At 49.1% G+C, this 25,194-nt stretch overlaps 1 protein-coding gene across 1 annotated transcript; it reads right to left on the bottom strand.

The window, feature by feature from the left end:
- Positions 1-842: 842 nt before the first annotated feature.
- MXD1 (MAX dimerization protein 1) lies at positions 843-23,493 on the bottom strand. The gene is made up of 6 exons (XM_072768699.1): positions 23,300-23,493; positions 22,524-22,623; positions 17,589-17,618; positions 4,927-5,041; positions 3,182-3,341; positions 843-2,751 (listed from the first exon to the last, which is right to left on the bottom strand). The coding sequence occupies exons 1-6, from the start codon at positions 23,370-23,372 to the stop codon at positions 2,543-2,545; spliced, it is 687 nt and encodes a 228-aa protein (XP_072624800.1). The 5' UTR covers positions 23,373-23,493; the 3' UTR covers positions 843-2,542.
- Positions 23,494-25,194: the final 1,701 nt, after the last annotated feature.

Genomic DNA, 25,194 nt, shown 5'->3' with positions numbered 1-25,194 from the left:
AAGAACAAACCCGCTCCAGCGGCCGCCCCACGCCTCCTGCAGTGCTCAGCTTTGAGGTGGCCCTGAGCAGAGTCTGGGGTTGAACAGGAGACTCGAGGTCCTGCTCAAGCGAGTGATTTAGAGGACAGCAGGCTAGCGGCGGGTCTGTGACGGGGACAGGAGCCAGCGGTCACTAGCAGCTCCTTGATCTCAGGATCTTCGCTTAGCAGGAACCCCCCGCGTGGCCCCTGCGTGCCCCGCCCGCCTTTCTGAGCCCTCAGGCGGGGCGAGCTGGCCCTGCTGCGATGGTCACGGGTGGATGTTCTCACTGCGTGGAAGTGGCCTACGGACTTCTCCATCCGCATCGCAGTGGAATCAGTGAGTATAGATTTGTTTCGTAAAATCAATTTTACACAAAAATCTGCACGTGCCTATGTCTACACACACCTCTGGGCACGTACAATTGTCAAAGTCTTAAAGGCTGGGGTTTCTGTCTTTGCCCGTCGCCCCTCCCCCCCCACGACAACCCTCACAGAAAGGTTTTTCATTTTGCTTAAAAAACCCAAAACAACCAAAAAGATTTTATAGCTCTGAGCAGTCACGTTGGTGGGTCAGTGCACAAGGGGACAGGCCGGCGCCGCGTGGGGACGGGGAGCAGCTGCCACCGGCTGTTTGCCGGTCCTGAAGGTCACAGTTTTGGTCCGAGAGAGGCCTAGCTGGCGCGTCGATTCGGTCCACCTCGCGCTTTGAAAACTAAGGTCTGGGCCTGGTGTCGGTTTATCACACGTGCATTAAAAAATCTATCAAGTCGCACATTTATATATGCAATCAAATTGAAAAGGACCAGACGAACAGTGCAAAGGTCAAATAATTACCGTTTTATATCGGGACAGTACATTTCATATTTCAACCAAAAGACAAAAATGCAGTTTAACTTAAACACAGAAAATAATGGCATCTCTCAGATGCCTTATTTCTAAATCAAACAGATACACAAATTCTGTTCCCTTCCCTCCCCCAATGCAAGCCCACAAGCTTTGCCCAAAGTCTTGAGTTTTCGATGCCATCAGGGCATCCAGCATCTTGGACTTGGGAGGCGCTTGAATGTAGCAATTAAAACGCTTGAGAGGTCCAGCGAATGGCATTCGAAAGGGACCTCAAAGTGCAGGTACATCTTTTCAAACATGTTACAGGCTGAGCTGGCTCTTTGAACACTATCACTCTGCTTAAATCAGGAAGCAGGCTTTAAAAATGCAAAAGGCATACAAGTTGTATTTCAGTGCAAATCTTCAGCTGGTCATTGGAAAAGATTCCAACAATTAAAAAAAAAAAAATCCTTTGTGTCACCTGCCCCTCCCCCCACCCAAAGCTGAAATGCAGGAAAAAACAAAAACAAAAACAGAAGTATAGAGGACTTTGGAATCGTTTAAGAATCAGCTACTTCCAATTAAAAAAAAATTAATAGAGAATCATTAAAATGGAGAAACAAAAGTAATCTTGTTTAGACCGCTCTTCACGTCTAGCACGAGCTTCGGCGTGGAGCGGGTTTGAACTCGGAGTGGTGTGGAAGGTGGAGGCGCTGCAGGCGAGGCCGGGGCCCCGGGCCCGAGCGCGGGGTGGGCGGCCGCCGCTTCGGCCGTGGAGCCCTTAGGTCGCGGTGCGTCTGTGCATTTTAGGAATGTTCTCGTCACTTCGTGACACACGCTCTGTTTCGGCGTCACAGGTTTTTTTTTACAAATGGTTCAGATTCAATGAAAAAGATTCGCCAGAGGCTGAAAAACCTCGGCCCCAAAAATATGAATGCAAAAATAGTTGAGGGGAATGAACCAATTTTGTAGATACCTACATACAAAGTTTCTAGAACATCTATAAAAGCACAAAGTCATAAGAATTTGTTTTCCATTACATTAGTTTATATAAAATGAATAAATAGTATTTATAGATTTAATGTGTCTTATGTACATATAACATGTGCTCTGTTTTTTTTTTTTTTTAGCTTAAATAAAAATGCTACAAAGTGGGAAACCACTTGAGGGAGAAATCATAACCAAAAGGGAAGATCAGCCTTTTAAACCATCGACCCGGAAGCCTCCACAGGGCACTTCCTGGGTGCATCCACACGGGGGGGGGCCCTAGTGGCGCTGAGCCGTCCCCTCCTGTTCACCTGCAACAGGGTAGACACGCGGCTTGTCCTTCACTGACGAGGACACTAGCTCAGTTATTGCTGAAAGTCAAATAGGAAAATAGATTAGACTTGGACCAAAAGTCACTTATCTGGGGGTGAAAAAAAGGCATAATCGCTTCGTGTTAAGTGGGAAATGGAGATCTCGTTTATCTCTGAGGTAGGAAAAAAAAATGTTCCAGAGACAAGTAGCAGAACACACTTCGGGGGAAACCGAGTCTGGGGGAGCCGCGGGCGCCGGGGGCGTCGAGCGGGGCGCGGGTGCCCAGGCCCAGGCCCGCGTCCGCCCGTGCCGGGTGTCGCCGTGACCTCGGGGCGACCTCGGGGCGCCCAGGAGCCGGTCCACGCGGAGGGGACCCGCGGCAGCCGGCGCCCGCGCCCTCAGAGGCCCCCGCGCGCGTGCGGGGCCGCCGGCCGCCTCCTGCTGGAGCTGGCGTAGCCCTCGTCGCTGCCCGCGCTCCGCAGGCTGCCCCGCTCGTCCGAGTCGCTCACGCCGCTGCTGCTCCAGTCCAGCTCGCCCGCCAGGTAGTCCGCGCCCTCCGCGTCCCCGTCCACGTCCACATCCACGTCCACGTCCACGTCCACCTCCTCTGCGGGGCGACACACATGGGTGGCGGCGGCCCGGCCCGATGCCCCCACGGCGCGCCCCGTCACCCCCGGGCCTCGGGCTGCCCCGCCCTGGGACACGCACACCGGCACGCGCACCTACCGACGTGCATCTGGCACACGGGCACGCACGCGGGCACCTGCACACGGGCACGTGCACACAGCACCCGCACACGGGTACCTGCACACGGGCACGAGCACATTCATACGTGCATCCAGCAGCAAGGCACGCACACAGCACCTGCACACAGGCACGCACACATACGGACGTGCATCTGGCAGCACAGGCACACACGCGGGCACCCGCACACGGGCACCTATACACAGGCCCCTGCACACACGCACACGCACCTGCACACAGGCCCCTGCACACAGGCACGCGCACTCGCACGCACACTCGGGGCGGGCGCTCACCCCTGTCCGAGTCCGAGCGCTCCGACGACACGGTGGAGCCGATGCTGTCCATCCGTATCCTCTCGATGCCCAGCTTCTCCAGCTGCCGCTTCAGGTGCCGCTGCTCCCGCTGGAGCTGGTCTATTTGGTGAATGGCTCTTCGGTCACAATCCTCCAGTTTCTGCAAGTCAGGGGGTGCTTGGCGCCCGGGCACAGCTCCTGCGCGGCCCAGACTCGGCCCCTCCCCCAGCGCCCCACATGCCAGTTGCCCCCAGGAGCCTGTCCCAGGGGACCGGCACGTCGCGGGGCTTGAGGGTGCAGGGCTTCGGGGGGTGCGTGGTGCCCCGTCCCCGGGGGCTGGATCCCAGCGGAAGTGCGGCTGCTGAGCACCTGCGTCCGCAGGTGAGCCCCTGAGCTCCGCTCAGCCCACACCGCAGGGACCTTCTTACAGCGGGAAGTGTCCCTTCAAGTCCTGATTCTACATCGTCCAAGAAAGGGCTTAAACACGTTTCCCATCTGTTTAACTGTGGTTACGCTGCTCTAAAAATGGGCTTTTTCCCTCCAGAATGCTCACGTGTGCAGGCCGCTGACACTTGGGCAATAGCGACTCCAGGGTTCTAGAAACACGCTAAACGGTGAGCATTGGCTACATGCCGACTGTTTCCGACCCTCTGGGGGTGCTGGGGTCTAGGGGGACCGAACAGACCTGGGCCCCTCCCTCTGACAGTGGGGACAACCAGTCACATAAGCCACTGTCTGAGGTCAGCTGCGATAAGTGCTAAGAGAGAAAGATCCAATAATGGGCCCGTCTGTGGCAGGAAGGCTGTAGGCAGGGCAGGAAGGTTTCCCCGAGCTAGTGATACCTGTGTTGAGATCTGAAGGATGACAAGAAGTCAGCTAGGTGAGGGAGGGAGGGGAAAGCATACCAAACCGAGGGAACAGCACGTACAGAGGCCCTGTGGTAAGAGCGTGACAAGTGCAAGGGGCGGACAGGGCACGAGATGCTGCTGTACCGCAGGCGACGGCAGGTCACGCGGCCTGGGGCAGGCCTGTGACAGACTATCCCAGCCCACTGAAGAATTCTAAGCAGTGACATGTTGATTTGAGCTTTGAAAGATTATTCTTGGGGATCATGAGGCTTATCTTAAGGCTCAGAGGCGGCCGGAGGACCACAGGGAGGCCTCTGAGGAGTTCCCTGCAGTGCTCGATGGTGGGGCCAATGGAAGTTAGCCTGGGAAACATCTGGGGCCTGGAGAGGACTAGGCACGCATGGCTGCGGAGCAAGAAGAGCTAGCAGGGATGAGCCCAGGTTCTGGCTCCAGCAAACGGACAACTGCAGGGTCATTTAACTTCTGATACGCAGGGGTGAGAAAGGCCCGGTGGGGTTCCGGACGTGCTGGGCGTGGGACACCCCAGGTGCATCGAGAGGCAGGCTGGAGGGCTCTCCAGAGGAGAGGACGGTCACGGAGGTACACAGGTGCTTTCCCTCAGAAACAGACACACCGGGGGACCCCTGGGTGGCTCAGCGGTTCAGCACCTGCCTTTGGCCCAGGGCGTGATCCTGGGGTCCTGGGGTCCCGGGATCGAGTCCCGTGTTGGGCTCCCTGCATGGAGCCTGCTTCTCCCTCCTCCTGTGTCTCACCTCTCTCTCCAACCACCCCCCCATCATGAATATATAAATTAAAAAAAAAAAAAAAAAAAAGAACAAACAGACACCCCCTCACTGGATGGGGAACGCTAAAAAGGAATCCCAAGGATACACTCACCTTTATGTGCAATTTGGCTTTTGTCAATAAACTCAGTGTAGTGTGTCGGTTCGATTCGGGCCCAAGCGGCACGAGCCCCTTCAGCTTCTCCAGGCACAAGCGAAGATGGGCCCGCCTACAAAAACAAGGTCACAGTGGCACTGAGGATTTCACGGCAGGCTGGAAGGCACCTGAAAGAACAAGTTCTAAAAGAGCAGGAAGTTACCCAGGCAAATGCCACCAATGACCTCTGGTCAAACGAGCATCTTTGGAAATTGGACAACTGTGGTGGAAGCCGCAGAGAAGCCCAAACCGGGGTTTTCGCAAGTCTCTATAATACAGGTGTTTGGGCAGGACTAAGACCTACTATTAGTCATATTTATCCGGTTAGCTCCAGGTTTCTGGGTTACGGCGTAACCTGACAACACCCTTTCAACCCATACTTCCTCTTTCCCATTTATGGACCAGTAGGTCTACGGCACGGCCGTGTAGACTACTGCCACACGCGAGCGACCTGTGCGGGGATTCGTCACGGCTTGCCTCCTAATAGCAAAGATCGAAACCACCCAAGTCACCATCAATGGGGAGCTGCTTAAATAAATTACGTATCCATTCAGTGGAATACTATGCAGCTATGAAAAGACCCGAATGTGCTCTATTTACTCCTAGGAAGGAAGTCTCCGATACATTGTGAAATGAGGGAAAGCAAGATATCAAACCCTGCCAGCCCTGGGCAAAACAGAGGCAAAATGGTTCTGTCTTCTTATATGGACATAAAGTCTCGAAAGAAAGTTGGGCCTGCCACTTAGTCCTTGCTGAGTTATCCCAGCCCCCTCCCCCTTAATAAACGTCTGCGGAGTGGCTTACGTCGCCTATTCAACGAGGCCGTGGCCCCTGGAGGACACGGGCCATCTCTACTCCACCTCCTCACCGCGCTCGGCCCACACGACCACCGGAGCAGGGTGCCCCGGAGCCTGGGGGCTACCCTCCGGCTGAACCGGGGGACGACCCTAAAGCTTAATTTGCCTGCCCCTCGCCCCCACTTCAAATTGTTGACCGTATTAGCAAAAGTTGGGACCAAAACAAGAACACGGCTTCAGAAAGCTGGAGGTCGGAGGCGCGGTAACGACCGGGAAGCCCGCTCACACCCTGCGCGGCGAGACTTCAGAACGTTCCCCTCGAGGCAGATCCAGCCAGCGGTGCGTCGCGTCCTTCCCAGCCTCCTTCCGGGCCCAGCTCTCGGAGGAGCTCCCCCAGCTCTCCCAGGACCCTCTAGGCCTTGACAGACTTGAAGAGTACAGCATCCACTCTCGAGCCAGGCAGATCCTAGGGCACAAAAGCGCCCTGCTCTCCGGTAGGTCTTCCGCTTGCCTCAAAGCCCCGTCCCTGCGGAACGGCCACAGGCAAAGACTCCCATGGGAGGTCTGCTCCTGCCACCACTACAGGAGGGCGAAAGAAAAGCAGAGCCCGTGTGTAAAATGTACCTGTTCACCTTCAATCCTAGTGTTCAAGAAGAGCCACGGGCACAGACCATACTAGAAACACTGAGAAAGCATAGTCACTTATACAGTTATCCAAACTATTTCTCCCAAAGTGTACAAATTGTCAAGTTAGGAAAAAAGTCTAAAAATTAGATGTAGACACTTTCCAGCTTACTTGTTATCTGCAAACACCGCATGATTCAGAACAGTGCCTGCCCTATTAGTCATTTTACGACGTGGGGTTATCTACAAAAATGAGTATGTAAATTTTTTAGGAAGTTTGTCTGCTGATAAAAACATAATAAAGTCATCTTTCCATGCATCGTCATTTCTAGTTATATAGGGAATCTAGCCCAGAAAGTAGAATTCTCACTACCCAAATGTAGGTTTTCCAAAGAACGCTTCTGTTGTGAAACTAGAAATACGCCACTTGACTAATTCAGGCGAAGGAGAATACATGTTCACTCAGTACCTTTTGGCCTGGTTCTAGGAAAATAAGACCAGAGCTCTTCCTGGGTTTGTGTCGGGGCCCGAAGCCAACTTTGTCCACCCGCCTTGGCCTCCTGCAGCCCCCACGGCTCCAGCCCCCTGGCCGCCCTGCCCACCTGCCCCCTGGCTGCAGACATCCCCGGCTGGCACCTGGGCCAACCACAGGGGAAGGGTGAGGTCTGCGGAGCAGGCCCAGTCCGTCCTGTTATAGGGACACTCAATTCCTGAACGAGATAAGCAAACAACCCCCGCGTACCGCTCCCCCGGGGCTCCTGGGCCGGGACACAGGCACCCCGGCGTCTGGCCGCGTCCCTGCGCAGCCTGAGAGCACGTCCTCCTCACTCCTGACTCTTCCCCTGCCCCGGGCTCCAGTCCTCTCCCGGGTCTAGTGTCCTGCGGAACTAGTATAACTCCCCTCCGGAAGCCAGCAGCGTTTTGCCACGTGAACGGAGCAGGAAGCCGCTCGATACCCCGGTCGGATCCCCACCTTAGACCTCCTCCCGGCCGGTCCCGCCGCCGCCCCCCAGCGGAGGAGGGCTGGGCCGAGTCCTGGCTCCCTCCTGTCCCGCGGCCTCTTCTGCTTGCGCTGATCCAACGGCTTCGTGCCTAGGTCACGAACCTTGATAAACCTTGTGTGCTGACTCTTCAGAAAGAGCGCTTTAATTACTCTGAACTGACGATGTACCTTTGGCCTCTAGGAGCACAAAGAGACAGATCTTTGATCGGAGCTATCACCGGCAATGCTCAGAACCAAGTGTGCCCTATACCTGTGGGTACCTGGATTAGATAAAAACTATAACTTTTCTTCGGTACGGTTTTGAAAAGGATCTCAAATTTTATTATTATTTTTAGTTCCTTTAGTAGTTTGAATCTGTGAATCACTACACAACCAAATGTTACTGTAGCGTGTAAGAGTAAAGGCTTGGGATCCCGGCTCTGCCACTCACTTCCTGTGTGACCTTCAGCCAGTAACTTAACTCCAGGTGGCAACAGCCTCCCCAGCAGTGGACAGGAACACCGTGCCCAGAGGCCAGTATGTTATCTGGGACAAGGTACAGAAGCCCCCGGCCAGGGTCTGACATGAGTGCTCTCCATATGGCGACAGTTATTCATTCAATCCTAGCTTCTTCTGCAGACCGGGATCAAACAGGTATGTACGGCACTGTAATATTCCTTTGAAAAATCAATAGGAAACTCAAAGCGTCTCACAAGGCAGATGGAAGCTATCTGGTAAAAATCCAATTCTTCCTTAAAGAAAAGTTATCTTTTTGTCATTAAGGAAATTTAATGGAAAATGTAACCGATTTTCTATGACAATACAGATCTTACTTTATGCTAAAGATACTTTTTTTTTTTTCATTTAAAAAAAATCAGCAAGGACAGTGAAGGAAACCATCAACAAATATAAAAGGCAGCCTACCGAATGCGAGAAGACATCTGCGAATGCCATACCCAGTGAAGGGTTAGTATCCAAAATATATAAAGAGCAGATACAACTCAACACCCAAAAAACAAATAATCCAATTAAAACTGGGCAGAAGACATGAACAGAGATTCCTCTAAAGAAGACATACAGCCGACGGACACTAGAAAAGGTGCTCAGCATCACTCATCACCAGGGAAATGCAGATCAAAACGACAAGGAGATACCACCCCACACCTGTCAGAATGGCGAAAATCGGAAACACACACCAGTAGGGGCAGGGATGTGGAGAAAAAGGAACCCCGTTACACTGTGGGGGGAACGCAAGCTGGTACAGCCACTGTGGGAAACTGTGGAGGGTCCTCAAAGTTAAAGATAGGACTACCCCACGGCCCAGCAACCGCACTCCTGGGTATTTCCATCAAAAATACAAAAACACTAAGTCCAGGGGTGCATGCCCCCCCGTGTTTCTTGGCAGTATTTGCAACAGGCAGAGCACGGGAGCAGCGCGGGTGTCCGTGGAGAGACGAGCGGATAGAGAAGATGCACACAGCGCAGTACTCCCCAGCCGCGGCCGACAAGGAAGTCCTGCCATTGGCAGCGGCGCGGACGGAGCTAGGGGCCAGGATGCCGACTGCAGTCAGAGAGCGACAGCGCAGGAGCTCGTTCACGGGCGGAATTTAAGAAACAAATGAGCAAAGGAAAAAAGGCAAACCAAGACTCGGTCACTTACTTCTAGAGAACAAACCTGTGGTTACCAGAGGGGAGGGGGGACTAGGCGATGGGGACGAAGGAGGGCACCTGTGCCCAACACGGTGCTGTACACCCGAAATCTTACACTGTATGCTGACTATCCTGGAATTTAAAAAAGTTTTAGATTAGCGAGGATCTTATCAATCCTTATAAAATGTGTGCGAAAGAAAGGCCTCCTTCTTGGCCAACATCCTGTCGAGTCTCGGGGAAGGGAGCCTGAGGCTGGGCGGAAAGCACCGAAGGGCACCGGGTCCCCCGCTACGGCGGCTCCGCGGCAGCCCGAGGACAGTAGGGGCAGATGTTGGCCTGCGGGACCCAAGCGCGTCCCCGGATGTGCCGTCTGTGCCCAAAGAACCTAAACGCTCCCTCCTACGACACAGAGGAAAGGGCAGCATGTGGAGGATCAACTAAAAACAGGTTAGGAGGGATTTGTAGGAAGGAAAGTCTAAAACTTTGCTGAGAGACCTAAGAAAATCTGAGTAAATGTTTGATAAAAGTAGCGCATCCAAAAGTAGTAGATTCGAAACCTGAAAGCAACTGCCAAGGTTACCCAAGTTGGTCTACAAATTTAACATAATTCCAAGAAAAAAATCCCAAGGGCTCTTACTAACTCTAGGAAATTAGTGTAAACTCCATCTTGGGGGCCCCCCCAGGCGGCTCAGTGGTTGAGCATCTGCCTTGGGCCCAGGGCGTGACCCGGGGGTCCCGGGATCGAGTCCCGCGTCGGGCTCCCCGCAGGGACCTGCTTCTCCCTCCGCCTGGGTCTCTGCCTCTCGGGGTCTCTCATGAACAAGTGAAATCTTAAATAAACTCCATCTTGACGAGTAAATGTGTGAGGGATCGCCAGATTTTTGAGAAAGAAAAGTGAGGAAGAATGTGCTATACCAGACACAAAACTGCATTATAAAGCCTTGATAATTAAAAAAACAATATCAAGTGAACGGATTTTTTAAATTCCCAGCAACAGACTGGAGAATGGGTATGAGTTTACCCGAGGGAACACTGCAAATCCTTGGGCAAAGAGCGGGTTACTCAGAGAGTAGAGGAGCGCGGAGACGAACGTCAAAATAAATCCCAAGAATATTGAAGATTTAAGGGTTCGATCCCACTCAGTTCCGTCGTTGGTTTGAGCCCGTCAGCCACGAACAGGGAGAGCCGGGCACCGGCTGAGGGGCACCTGCGCCCGCCGCCCTCCAGGCCCCCGAGCCGAGCCGAGCCCCGGGTCTCTCCGCGCCTCTCTCCCGCCAGCACGTCCGCAAACTGGGGCACGGACTGGGAAGGACGGAGGCCGCAGGGGGCTGCCGGCTGCGGACCGCGCCTCTGAATCTGCAGGTGAGCCCAAGCTCTTCCTGACCTGGAGGCGGTCCCGGGGTCCGGGGCGGGGCGCTATCAGGTCGGGCCCACGCGTGTCTGTCGTGAGGGAGGCGAGGGAGGCGCCGCCACCAAGGAGGATCGTTAGCTTTTTGATTGAAGCAAAGGAAGGGCTGGAAGGTCGGAGCGGAGCATCCGGGGTGGCGGCCCCGGGGGGTAGAGAAGGGGGGTTCACGGATGGAAACGTGGAAACACACACGTGGCGCGTCCATTCGTTCACTGCACCGGCCTCTCTAAGGACTGCCGGGCACGGCCGCGATCCTAGGGGCCAGGATGCGATGTCGGCTAGATCCAGTCCCCGCCTTGGAGCTTCTTGAAACTTAGTTGGAGATGGAACATACACAGAATTCCTGATTTGAGCTACCTTTAGACTATGACCAATGGCCGCTCTCACCGAAAGTTTACAACAACGCGCCTCCCCCCCAAAAAACCTATTTCTCCTTTCCCCTCACCCGTATCTTGCTTGACTGAAGAGGATGTCAAGCTTCCATAGACCGTCGGAACCTGTTTTTTCCCCTTTCCCAATGGATCACACTTCACTTGTTCACACACTGCAGACTTCCTATATACCCAGGCGTTCTTTCATCACCAACTAATGGGAAAGACCAAGATTTTTATTTTGTGTTACCCCACTGGGGCCTAGAAACAAGAAAGCATCTGCAGATGCTGACTTGAGGGTAGAATCTGGGATCTCAGGCGATGCATGCGCTTCTCTTTGAGGAAAGTCCTACCTAACGAACGTGATACACGGCAGGCCCCTCACCGAGCACCACTTTTCATTAAAATTGGGCTTCAGGTTCTTCACCGAAGAAGCAGCAAACAATAAACAAGAGCGTACTTTAAAGTTTCGTCATCTTATTTCCTCACTTTGAGCACAGATGTAGCCAATTAAATAGCTCTGAATTCTATAGGCTAACTGGAGGTCTGATAAAAATTTCCGATATGGCTACGCACGAGCCACATAGTGAGAAAAATAAGTTTAGTCTAGAGTAAGAAAATCATCTTAAGGGATCAAAAATCACTCCCTAAAAGTGGTCACAGGTCACAAGAGAGACTAACTTTTTCCAGATTTGGGGTTGAGAACAGAGCCTTACTGGGTTAAGCAAGAAGTCCAGGTGAAGACTGCAAGTCATGCTTTGAGGGGAAAAAAGTACTCTGCTCTTTTCCCTAAAATGATCCCTTTATAAACAATTGCCAGATGAATCATGATTACCAACTTAACTGGAATCTTAGAAGGCTTTGGAGATTTTTGATAATCGTGATAGTAATCTTTATAAAAAAAAATACAGTGGTAGTTATATAGGCTAGCTGTAGGGGAACACATCAGTGAACAATTCATAAAGAGCAATTCATGGTAACTACTACATTTTGAAGTTATAACTTCTGTACTAAAACTATGAAATACATAAGTATATTAACATTTCCATCCTGGAGCCCAATTTTAAGAATGTTCACGATGCGTGTCATGGTTAGTCCTTGCTAGCTTTCTCAGCCTGTGACTATTAAGGTCTATGACAAAGTCAGGCGGTGCCCTCAGTGCTCCAGTAGGGACTGGAAATTAGTTGAATAACCAGCCTATGTCTCTTCTCCAAGTTCTTCCGAGGGCAGATGCCATCTATCCAAGAGATACAGTCCAAGATAGATTCCGGTGGCACAAATCTGGGTGTTCCTCCACACGTCAACGTAGGCCGGATTTGCACACTGATAACTACATCCCTTCTTTGTAATAACCAGGCCACGCCCTCGGCCCCATGTGGCAACAAGGAATGTGGATTTGTTACAACACCTTAGGGTGAAATCTGAATGTGGTCAAGAAAGTTCAGAAACAGAGTGGTGCAATGCCTACCGCAACTTGGGACCAACGCAAAAGTTACGCCCCTACCCTCTTCCGATATAAGGAGCTTGGCCATTTGAGAAGCCAAAATAACTACAGGGGCCTGCAATCAATTAGAGTGTCGTGCCAGAAGAGACCTGATTGCAGGAGTTTCTCAGACCGGACCAGATGCCACTGAAATACTGTGAGACCAAATGAAAATAATAGCTTTAGATCAGGCTGCTGAGTCCTCCCCACAGAGTGCGCGCGCACACACACACACACACACACACAAACCTTTTGTCATGGGGTCAGAAGACTCTAGCAGAGGTAATCTCTCTAGACCAGCTGCCTAATTCCAGCAAGGCCTGCATTTGTACCATTCCAGAAAAACGAGTGTCTATTATTAAAGAAGATGCCAGAGCCTTCTTTTGAAAAAAAAAAAAAAAAAAGATAAAGAAAAAAAAAAAAAAGTCCATTCTAGCACCTGACTCCCGGCCCCACTGGCTGCAGCTTATATGCATTCACTCAGTCTCCATTTGCTGAAGTGCTACTGAAAGGCATTCAGACCAGAAGAATTACCAGCTAAGAGAAGGAAAACAGTAGAATTTTCACCAACAAAGCCATATAACATCAGCAGCAAGATTAAAAAAATTTCCTATATTCCAACAAGAATTAATTAGTGATTACAATGGGAATATAATAGAGACTTTAAAAATATATAGAATGCAGGAATACCTTTTATAAGAAATATGCAATATCTATGGGGAAACACTATAAAACCTTAGAGACAGAAAAAAGATCTGAATAAATGAAGACACATACCAAATCCTGGATGGAAAGAGCTAATACATGAATGTGAACTTTTAAAGGTTAATTTATATTGAAATTATTAAATTTTGACTTTGAAAATCCCAAAAGGATTTGAGGGTCGGAGAGATGGACTGACTATACAGTTTATAGGGAAAAACAAACTAGTGAAAATAGCTAACAACATGGTAAAATTAAAAAAGGAGGAGGGAGGAGGAGGGATTTGCTTTGCCAGATCTTGAAGTGCATGATAAAACCTCAATGACTGAAGCAATGCTCACTGGCAGAGGACAGCAGAGCAGATGATCACTGGAACCGAAGAAGCAGTCTAGAAACAGACTTCGCCATGAACTGAGAATTTAATATACGACAGAGGCAGCAAGTTCAAACAGTGAGAGAAAACGGATTCTGTAGAGGAAATGATAAACTGGACAATAACGTGATACTCAAAGGGGCAATCTCCTTCACATGATATAATCTTTTCAAAATAAGGAAAAAGAAACGCCTGAGTAGAAAATAGGCAATACCAACACACGAAGATATGAAAATTATTCGTGCTGGTAATGTAACAAATGCAAATTAAAACAAGTTGGTTGTCTGTTTTTTTTTTTTTTTACATATCAAACTCATAAAGGTCTTAAATTAGAATATCACGTTGTGAAGGTATAAGGAAAATACAGCCTATAACCTGCCCAGTGGGGAGTCCAGCAGTCAACATCGAAAACCATAACAATGCGTACATCATTATTTCCACAACTATAAATTTGCCCTAAGGATATAATTATGGCGTTGGACAGAGATTTATCTACAAGGTAGTTTAAGGAAGTATTGTTTATATTAGCAAAATACTGCGAAGAACCTAAAACAGGGGATTGGTTATAGGACTTATGGCCCCTCCATATGAGGTAATGCTGGGCATTCACTAAAAGTAATGTTACAAAAGGAGACTTAAGGACACTAGAAAATATTCATAATGTAGATGAAAAGACCACAAATTATTTACTATGATCCCAGGTTGATTTCAGAAAAGCATGCACAGAAGTCTAGATGGATACAGAACTTGGCAGGAATGGTGGCAGCTGTTACTGCTGCAAGATCTATTACAGGTGATTTATATATATATATATATTTTTTTTTTTTTTGTATTTTTTTGAAACTTCTCAATTTTCTACACCAAACTATGTTTTTTCCAAAAACAACCGTTGGGATCAAAAGTTCCACTGCTTTCCCCTGGCAGCTAGAATCACAGACGACTTAATTTTTTTTTTTTTTTTTTTAAGAAAGACTTTCTGTGGTTCTCAGATTTTTCTGTAAGATTAGTTTTAAAAAGAAAAAAAGCAAAACACCACCACACACTCGAAGGGTTTCCTTAGGTGGCTAGACCCACAAAATGACAGTTCAGAGAAGCACAGGCCTAGTGACAGACACTCCGATCTCCAGCGACATTAAGCTGAACCCTCTGCCCCAGGGGTCTGGGCTCCTCGGGGCTCTGTAGTCCCAGCACCTAGTAACAGCACCTTCATGCTCCGCGGATGCTCATCTAGCGAATGGGAAACACCCCACCTCCACCACCTAGAAGGCTAGTTTCTTCCGACCAACACCAAGGTTATCAAGGTGGTGTTGAGCACCACATCCTCGTAGTGAGCCCTGATGAACACCAATTACTCAAAAGCTCTAAAATGCCACAGAAAAGGTTTCTGTTTAAAAATCCAACCCAATTATAATCAACTCTGCAATATCAAGGAGGAAAATAAATTCCCATTGTTAGAAGTTCTTTTCCTGAGTTGGTTTTTTTTTTTTTTTTTTGAGAGCCATGTTAATCTTTTTATGTGATGTTTTAAGGTAAAAAAATGGCTAAAGTGTATATGCACTTAGCCAAGCGGGATTCTTTGATAGGAATCGATTGAAACCAGGGCAGCTGTTCCGTGGACTTTAAAACTCGAAGCTTCTTAAGCACCTACACTCAGAAGGGGAGAAGAGCCCGACAACTTTAAGTTCCTCCTCTGGGCTGCAGCAACCAATGTTTGGTTAAATTAAGAAATTTGAGTCTTTACTTCCTTCTTTTCTGTTCACATGCTCTGGACTAGAGAAAGAATTATCAAGGCTTTAAAAGACCAAATTCCAAAAAAGAAAGGACAATAAGGAAACTAGATAAGTTAACTCTTCGGCAAGCACACATTGACCGGCGACGCGGAAGCAGTCGGAATTAAAAGTGGCTTGCCCGGTGAGGACCTCAAATCCAGTTTTCTAGATTCTTTGCCTCCAGAGCCTCTTGTGCCTCCCCCCATCTGAGCACATCGTGTGTTCACTGAAACTCTGCGTCTTTCTCATTAGACAAACTACATTTCTCTAGGATGGGGAGCATGCTGGCTTAAGCCTCCAGTGTGAACTCATTTAATACCTGGTGTTGAGCACAAGTTCTTGAGGCAAGGTAGGCAAAACATAAACAACCCTGAACTGCGAAAATACAAAGGCAAAATTGACATTGTGTGCCATTCTTGCAGAGGTGCAAGGCACAAAGTTGTAGTAAGCCTAAGAGCCCTTACCTGAAGGGGTAAACTTTTAATAGCGACAAAAATAAGTGCCTAATGGAAATATAAAAAGTAAACAAATTGGGCAGCCCGGGTGGCTCAGCGGTTTAGCGCCGCCTCCGGCCCAGGGCGTGATCCTGGAGACCCGGGATCGAGTCCCACGTCGGCTCCTTGCATGGAGCCTGCTTCTCCCTCTGCCTGTGTCTCTGTCTCTCATGAATAAATGAATAAAATCTTTTTTTTTTAAAGTAAACAAACAAATGCCTAAGTAAAGGTGGGGGTGGGGTGGGGAAGAACTAGAGACTTTTCAGCAGAAAGAGTCCCATTTACCCAGTTCACCCCAAAGGCAGAAAGTTGAGTTGAGAAAGAGAAGCCACATCGGACTACCTCTCCACCTTGAAAGATCCTTTTGAGCTCCCAGTCCATGACGTGTCCATCCCCAAAGCATAAGGGAAGCTCGGACTTAAAACAGTCACCATCAGAAAAATGAAAAGGGAAGAAGAGGGATGGGGAGCAGCACACGCGTACACACAAAATTCCTTAGTGCGAAACGCTAGACGTTCACCCTGTTCCAAGATTCTCCTTCCTAGGAAGTCTGGCCTTCCACTGACGGAGCAGGTCGTTCAGACCCTGACTTTCGGAGTCGGGCTCCCTCTTCGAGGAAGGTTTGCGTGAAATAACCACGTGTGTTTACAGAGCCACCCTTACGCGTCATCTGGTTCATGCAGAGCACGCGAGAGCTCCTCCATCCGAATGGGTGGCCTGCGCTTCAAACTGATGGGCGCTCGGAGACCAGACGGAGGCCTGTTCAGTGGTTCTCAGCACTGGCAGCACACGAGAATCACCCGGGGAGCTTTTGAAAAAAATACTAGAGCAGAGTCTCAACCCAGACCAATTAAATCAGAATGGCTAGGTGTGAGGTCTGGGCCTTGGTTTCTTTTTTTCTTTCCTTTTCCTTCCTTTTCTTTTCCTTTCTTTCTTTCATTTTATTTTATTTAGTTTTTCTTTCTTTCTTTCATTTTAAAGCTCCACAAAGAATCACTATTAATTTTTCCCCCCAGCATGGTAAAAGTGGTTATGTTTTTTTTAAAAAAAGTCTTTATTAGAGATAAAAGATTTGCCTTCAAACGGTCCATTGGGAGTGGTAGTTATGATTATACAAGATTGACGAAATGTCGATAATTGCTGAAGCTGGGTAACGGACACGCGGGACTCGACTACATTGTTCATTCTCATATTTGAAGATTTCTAGAAGTTCTTTTATAAAATTTGTTCCTTCTCCCCCAAGTATAAAAATGTGTGTAATGTATTTCATACAAAAATATTTCTTAGAAACATTAAAATAAAAACTCAGCAAGTGACTCTAACGTACAACCGGAGCCGAGAACCACAAGGCTACATCATTGAAGGGGACAAGCCACATTTGGAAAATGAAGATTTAAACAAACAGCAAGAGGCAATCCAGGTGAGAGAGATCAACTCGGGCTCAGCCAGATGGATCCCAAGGAGGGTGGCAGGCTTCCTCTGGTGAATCACCATCTCCAATTTGTGCTATGCATATATTTGCCTGAATTTTGAGAATCTTTATTCACAAGTAAACTGTAAATATACACACACATATGTGTATTTATATATATCTGGGTGTGTACATGATTTAAGACGGAACTACCAATTATATTCAGTAGCATGTAATTTTTTTTTTTTTTTTAAAGACACTATTTGTGGAAACACTGCTCATGACCTAAAATGCTTTGGCCTGTGAAACGGTCACCCAGAAAGGCACTTCTGAGGAGGAGCAGGTCCCAGGAGCGAGGAGAGGGGGTGGCCTCTGGAGCCTGCAAGCCCTGCATCTACTTAAGTGGTTTAGGGGCGCGCTGCCTACATGACTTGAGGAAACCCTTACATCAGGGGCTACTTGTGGGAAGAGCCAAGAAAAAAAAAAAATCCAAGTCTCTGAGATCAGAGGATACATCAAAACGACCCTCATCCCACCCTCAAAATCCCCAACTCACCTATTCTTCTCCATTTCATTGTGAGTTGATCTGAAAGAAGGAAAATAAGAAAAGAGTAAGATTCTTCTGGTCTTAAAGGACTATTTCAGCACCAATACAATTATTTTGACCTCTTTCTCTCCAAAGTTGGTAAAGAGAAAACAGAAAAAAGGAGGAAAACTCGGCGGGCTCTGCTAAAGAAATGAGCCCCTCTGAGGAGTTAGATAAACGTAAATATCTAAGATAGAGTTCAAGGAGAAGTGACAAACTTAAGAGGCACGCGATCCCTGGTGGAAATGTAATCCATTTTAAGAAAGGAAATAAAAGGGGTCTATTTATACAAAGAGAAAAACAGCTGCGCAATGTGATGTGAATTCGGGTTAGAGAACACCAGAGCCTCCTCCGGGCTGGGGGCAGAGCAGCGGAGGTGCCAGGCCTCCAGTTTTTTCTACGTGTAGTGTATACGCCAAAATTTTATGCTAAGTTATTTAACAACAGGATACAATTTTAAGTGGGTAAAAATAATCCCTCTTCCCTCAATCTTTCTACTCTGTGATGCCATTATTTGATCACGTACAAGCTCCTGAAAAACGCTGCTGGTGAACAGCTACCAAATGATTTCAAGAAGGGGCCTCTAAAACTCCGCTGCACGTAAAGAGGATCACACCGGTCAAGGCCACAGGTGGGTGCAGTGTGAAGTCTAGCCTCGCACTGACTGGCACTGGAGAAGAAACACAGCTCTTTACCTTCGCGTCCTCGGTTAACCCTTCTGTAAAATGGGAGTAAAAATGATCGTCCATTATCTACTGAACACACGTAGATCAGTGAGGAAGCAGCTGTAAACGTGATTAGAGAGCCCTGGACGAAAGCTGCGGGAGGCGGGAAGTCCTGTTATTAAGGGGTTTATAGCCGACCTTGAATTATAAGGTCTGGCCTAAGAATTTGTGGACAGGTTTTCACAGAAGTCACAGGAAGCCCGTCAATGTGGCCAATTCAGTGTCCTCCTCACACAACTCCTCCCTAATGATAAATTTGAGGAATCTCCCTCAAGTCTTGACCTTTCTTAATGGACATTCTCTGGAGTCTAACCAGTTTGGGAGAGGACACCCTGGCTCAGATCATGAATTCTATGTGGCCACAGTCAGAACCTTTCTGGACCTATAGAGAAATTCTCATGGAGAAACGGGACCTCTGTGAAGGCTCAGCCACTCGTTCCTATCAGGGGCAACCACCCGCGAGCTCACTCACACCAGAGAAGGGCGGGGGGTGGGGGGGGTAGGCGTGTGGCTTTATAAGTGGGAAATTTCCAGTCCAGCAATAAAACTTCTCTTCCACAACATCAATTTGTGGGACGTCAATTTTTGTTAGCCAGGAAAGAAATAAACATTAAAAAAAAAATCAAGAAAATAATGGCAGTATTTGAAGTTTTAGAATATTGGTTTTCTAGATAGAGGACCTCAAAATTGGTTACCTTACAAGCTCTACATTGATTCACTTGGTTTTTCCCTCAGCCTTGTTCAGTTACATTTTTCTGAAGGTTCGCTTCCTGCCGCGGCCAGCAGGATAGCGCAGTGGACAACAGGCCAGCACTGTAAACCTTTGGCTTTAAAGCACGTGGCATTTTAGTTTTACCAGGGAACAACAAGTTCAAAGTCTGACAGGTTTTTTAAATGGATAAAAGTATATGATAGCAGCTGGTCAGGATTTCCCTGCTTAACTGCAGGCCAGGACCCTCCCAGGAACGGGGTGGAGGAGAGACGGGTGGATATTTGAAGAGAATAGAATCTCTGATTGCAGCAAATAGCACACAGGGCACTCTTACCCAAAATTTCTAGATTCCTTGAAGGTATATATATATATATATAAGAAAAGTTAAACTTTTAAACAAATCCATAGGAAGGACAACTCTTTCCAAACTTTGAACAGTCTTGGAAACTCCAGATGGTATTTGCTTCCTTAAGAGTATCCGACACATTGTGATCTGTACAAGGGGACGTACATCTACCGGCTAAAGCATTACTGAGGTGCACCTGGGGGACTGAACAGAGTTTGTCGTTAATGAAAGTAAGCCTTTCAAGAACGATCCTGTTCAGAGACTGCCAACTCTGTTAATGGGTAAAGACTTCTATTTTTAATTAAAGCATAAGAATACACAGGTACCTTGTGTCAAAAGTATTTTTTCCATGTGGTTACTGGAAGATTTGATGACTCTGGAATGGCTGGTAAAGGTCAAATATCACCATTTAAAAAATATATCCTAACAAGGGGCACCTGGGTGGCTCGGTCGGGTAAGCGTCGGACTCTTGATCTCAGTTTAGGGCTTGATCTCAGGGTCATAAGTTCAAGCCCTGCACCGAGTTCCCTGCTGGGCACGGAGCCTACTTTAAAAAAAAAAAAAAAAAAAAAAAGGAATATCTGTATATTCATTCTCACAAAAAGATGACTAAGCCAAACTACAGAGTGTAGGAGAATGGGGAAAGTTGTTGGGTTTAAAAAGACTCTCCTTGTCAGCTCAGCTGAATAACCACTGTTACATTCAAGAGCTAGCTGGCGGGTCCTGAACTTCCTCTTTCACGAGGGCCAAAACCTGCTTTACAATTTAGCAAAATATACCTTTAAAAACTCTGGATTTCAATTCTAAATTATTAGTAACTGATTTAAAAAGTCATTAGGGGGAAAAAAAAAAGATTCCACTTCCCTGTATTCCAGTAGCTCTCTGGATGATTCTGAAACAATCAATATTCACGATTTCATTTTTGTTTTTGTTTTTTCAAACAAGCAACTAGAGGAATTGGATTAAGATCTGCATTTTTAGTTCCCAAGAGGCTGGGATATGTGGCTAAATTTTATTTTTTTAATTGTCCAAGGAAAAGTAGCCTCCGACTCTACAAGCAAAGAGCACAGCGTTTCAACCTGAATTAAGAATAAACTGTTATCCGGCGGTTATGTAAAGCGGCAGTAATCTCTCCATCGCCCTTACCTCAGTTCAGAACCCTGCCCATATGTGGTCTTGGAGAGGAGTCTAATTCAAATCAAGGGTGGGGGGCAAACTGCGTTCTCTGGGGAGACAGCTCACGGCTCAGGTAAGGGTCATTCCCAACGGGGCATGAAGGAAGTGACCACAGTAAAACAAAACAACCTGCTCTTGCTTCACGTTTGCTTGGTGCCATCTCCAGGCTTAATCACGGCCTCTCGGAGATCCGGCACCACGCAGGTACTACGCTAATTCAGTATTAGTCAGGAATATGGGAAACTGTGACAGCCTCTGGTCTGTAACCGTGGAAAGCACACCAAGCCCATTAACAGAAGAGAGCTCTTCCCAAACTCAGAAGTCACAGCTATTTTCTCCGTAATAACGTTGGATATTAAAGAGAATCTGCTTCGTGGCTTGCGATTCTCAGCTATCATTATTTTTCTTTCCTAATCACCTTCGGGGACCAGCCTACTTCTCTCTCTCAACACCCTTTGCTCTTCCTCTCCCCACCACTGAACCTCCCCCAACTTTCCTGCGAAACTTAGGAAAAAATAAAGTGCTGAGGATTAAGCCTTGACGAGTAAGGTGGACAATTCCTCCTAAACCATGAACGGACAGGAATAAAAGCAACAGTTGGGCTACCTTCTCAGGAAAAAATACGCCAACAAGCTTCAAAATTCTTCCAAAAATTAAAAAAAAAAAAAAAAAAAAAAGACTAACAAGATGCAACACAGCTAAATTGTTTTATAGCACTGCAGGATACAAGTCAGGCCCTAATACCCACACACGGATCTATTCGCTACCACTTTCAGGTAACGCGGAAGATGGGAGGGAAAGAGAAAACTGTGGGGTGGTTAATTACCAGGTTCATCCCTCACGTGCCTTCCTTCCTCGGCAAGAGCCCAGCACATGGGTGCTGCTCACATCCTGTGGTTCTAGCAACACTAAGGACAATGGGATGAATCAAGGACAACAGCAGCAGCAGCAAGAACAAGTGGGTTTAGGTTTAAGTGGGACCTCCTGGCTTTTAGTGGTGTGTGTGACGTCACAGGGGGTGACCAAATACAGTTACTTGCAGGGAGTTATACATGACGGCGGGAGAGGAATAAGGATTGTAAGCCAGTGATGAAAATGTGAGGGGCTTTAATTTACTGGAATGAAAGGTATAAGTAAAGAGACCTAACAGGTTTCCTAGCTAACTTATATTTTAAGGGCAAAGAGGGGGGAAAAAAGGGGGTAGGTTTATTGAGTACTCATTTATAGAGTACTCATAGGTACTCAGGGCTTTAATGTGATTTCACGGACCCTTAACCACCTGCTTTCCAGTGAGATTCACAGATTTTAAGAACTATAAGCCAAACGTAAAAGAATCGTGGCATATTAATATTTTAATATTAATCCTCCATCACCAAAAGGGAGGTTTCAACCTCAATCATTCCTCTTTGCCATTATAAGTAGATGTAACAGAGGAGATAAACCATTGCGTTTAATTTACATGTCGAATATGAAGTCCTACCCCTAAGGCTAAATCAGATACTTTAACGTGTCTGTACAATCTTCACTATGAAAAGTAAAAGAAATGGATAACGTCCAGCCTCTTTGATTATTTAAAAAAAAAAAAAAAAAAAAAAAAGCTTGCCCTGAATCTGCAACTTCTGTAGGCAAAATATTGTCACGGTTACCAATCTCACTGGAAGTTTCCACAGATTTTTGTTGTTGTTGTCGTTGTTCCAAAAGGGAAGAAAAGCAAAAATTAAGTTTAAAAAGTTCATAAAGAAGCGCAAAGCTTTTCCATTTCTCCTTTCTGTCCCCTCAACCCAAACAGAAGGGCTGCTTCCTCCAGTGGCTTAGGACCATGTGCGCCTTCCTGAATCCTGATCGCCACTTAACGCATTTTCCTGGGTCATAATCACCACAGGCCACTTCCATTCTGCAGTTTGTATCGTGATCCGAGAGAGAAAGAGAAAGATTTACCAAATTACCTGCTACTGCTGTTATTCTTCTTGGATTTGTTCCTCCGTTTTAAGGCATCTCTGTCCTTGTTACTGTAGGGTAACATGGAGGCATAACCATGTTCAGCTTCTAGAAAACCGGAGGACCCAGTTAATGAATGAGCCTGGAACCTTCAACACTCCCCCCCGCCCAGCCCCCTGCACAGGAGCTCCTTGTAGACCTTATTTTTCATCACGAGCATGTGATGAAAAGAAATTTCTGTGTCAAGAAATAAGCGATGCAAGGTGGAATTCTTAGAACAAGGATTTCTTTTTTTTTTTTAAACTCCTCCCTTAAATTGTGTGAGCACCCTCAGTCCGGAGCAGGTGCAAGGAGCGAGCGAGCTGCTCATTGTTGAGGCTCAGCTCGCGGAGCCCGGGCTGCCCGCTGGGGACGTCCCGCAGGTTGGTGCGCCCTGCGCGGGGCGGCATCCCGGGCACCCCGAGCACCCCGGGCACCCCGCGCACCCCGTGCACCCCGGGCACCCCGGGCACCCCCGGCACCCCGAGCACCCCGTGCACCCCGTGCACCTAGCGCACCCCGTGCACCCTGAGCACCCCGGGCACCCCGAGCACCCCGTGCACCCCGAGCACCCCGGGCACCCCGCGCACCCCCCGCCCCCCCGGGCGGAGCGGCCTCCCCTCGCACCGCGCGTGGGGCAGCCGGAGGGTTGGAGGCGCTCGCGGTCGCGCCCTCCGCCCCCCCAGCGGCCGTGCCCCGCAGAGCCCCCGGCCCCGGCCCGGCGCGGACCCCCGGCCCCGTGCACCTCTCTCCCGCCGCTCCAGGTAGTCGGCCGCCTCCAGCAGCATCTGGATGTTCATCCGAACCGCCGCCGCCATTCTGCACCGGGGGCCGCGGCCGCGGGACCAACCCCCACCGCTCGGGCTCGCCGCCGCCGCCGGGCCCCGCGGAGCAGGGCGGGGAGAGCCTGTCGGGCGACCGCGCTCGCCGGGAGGGAGGGGCCCGGGGCGCTGGGCGCCGCCGACACCGTGACAGCAGCCGGGGAAGAGCCGCCGCCGCCACCGCCGCCGAGTGTTTATCTCCGACTCACCATCCCCCCGCCCCCAGGCCCTGCTCTTGACAGGCCCGCTCCGGCCGCGCTCCCCATTGGGCGCCCGGAAGAACGCCCCGCCCCCGGCCTTGCCCGATTGGGGAGACGCGCCGCGGCCCCGCCCCCTGGGGTCCGCTCCTCTCTCTGGTTGGTCACGCTTGACAAGGCCCGGGCTCCGCCCCCTCCTCCCAATTGGCGGCCGGGTTCGCGACTCCGCCTCGTGCTCCTTGCCCGCTGCCCATTGGCCCGACGCCGACGGCCCCGCTCTGCCTTGCCGCCATTGGCCGGAGCGGGGGCAGCGAGCCGCCTTGCCGGCCTCCCATTGGCGGAGCCGCCGAGACCGCCCAGCCCCGGTGACGTCACCTCGCCGGCCCGGCGGACCCGGGAGGCGGTGAGCGGCCGAGCTCCCGAGCTCCCGAGCTCCCCGGGCCGCGCCGGCTGCGGGGCTGCCCCGGGCGCGGCGCTGACTCACCGGCCGCCGCGGACCTGGGCGCCGCCGCGCATCCCCCGCAGCGAGGGCGCCGGCGGCCTGGAGGGGCCGGGCCCCCGCGGGCGCCACGTGGCTCGCGCCCCCGCCCCCGCCCCCGCCCCGGGCGCCCTGCACCTGCGGGATGACCCGCGTCCTATCACGACGTTCTTTGACCTCAGTCTCGTTCAGGGTCTTTCCTTCCCTTTTAATTGTCGATGAAAACGTTTAAGAAAAAAAAAAAAAAAAAAAAAAAAAAGCTTTCTCTGCTCAAGACTATGGATGGGGTTTGTGGGGGGGGGGCGGTGCCAATAGAAATATATGGAACTAAAAAAATTAAGGATTTAAGCCCTATCAAGATTTTTGAGAGGAGAGCCGGCTGGAGGCCCAAGTTACCCTGTTAATATACTGACATCTGCATTTTAAAAAGGAAGAATAAATGTCTTGGTCAGCTTGGACAGATTCCATACAGCTTAAAAAAAAAAGTTTACTGTTGCCAATACATGAAAATAAGAGCTTTACTGTTTCACGTGCATTATCACTAGTCCTCCGTGCAACCCCATTAGGTAGGTTAATTATCTACATTTTGCATACAAGGAAACGGACCCAGAGACGCTAAATGACTTTCCTTGTCATCCATTTAGCCAGAGATGGAGACTGAACCCAGATGTGTTTCGCCTGGAACCATATAAACACTTGCTTTCTTTTTTTTTTTTTTTTTTTTTTAATATTTTATTTATTTATGACAGATACAGAGAGAGAGAGAGAGGCAGAGACACAGGCAGAGGGAGAAGCAGGCTCCATGCACCGGGAGCCCGATGTGGGATTCGATCCTGGGTCTCCAGGATCACACCCTGGGCCAAAGGCAGGCACCAAACCTCTGCGCCACCCAGGGATCCCTAAACACTTGCTTTCAACAGGAGTAAAAAAATAGATTTCCAAAAAAAAAAAAAAAAAAAAAAAAAAGAAAAAGAAAAAAGAAATAGATTTCCAGACTGACTCACAAACTCTGACCCCCAAACAGTGGGGGGAAGAAGAAGAAAAACATGTAAATGTAATCATGATGGGAATTTTTTTGAACATGTCCTTTTTAATGGTTGACAAATCCATTAAAATTAAATAAAGTCAACAGAACTAACAACTA

Source organism: Canis lupus, chromosome 11 (genome assembly GCF_048164855.1).
Source record: "Canis lupus baileyi chromosome 11, mCanLup2.hap1, whole genome shotgun sequence".
NCBI classification, from domain to species: domain Eukaryota; kingdom Metazoa; phylum Chordata; class Mammalia; order Carnivora; family Canidae; genus Canis; species Canis lupus.
The sequence above is the reverse complement of the archived record's forward strand: the minus strand, read 5'-3'. Positions and strand labels throughout refer to the sequence as shown.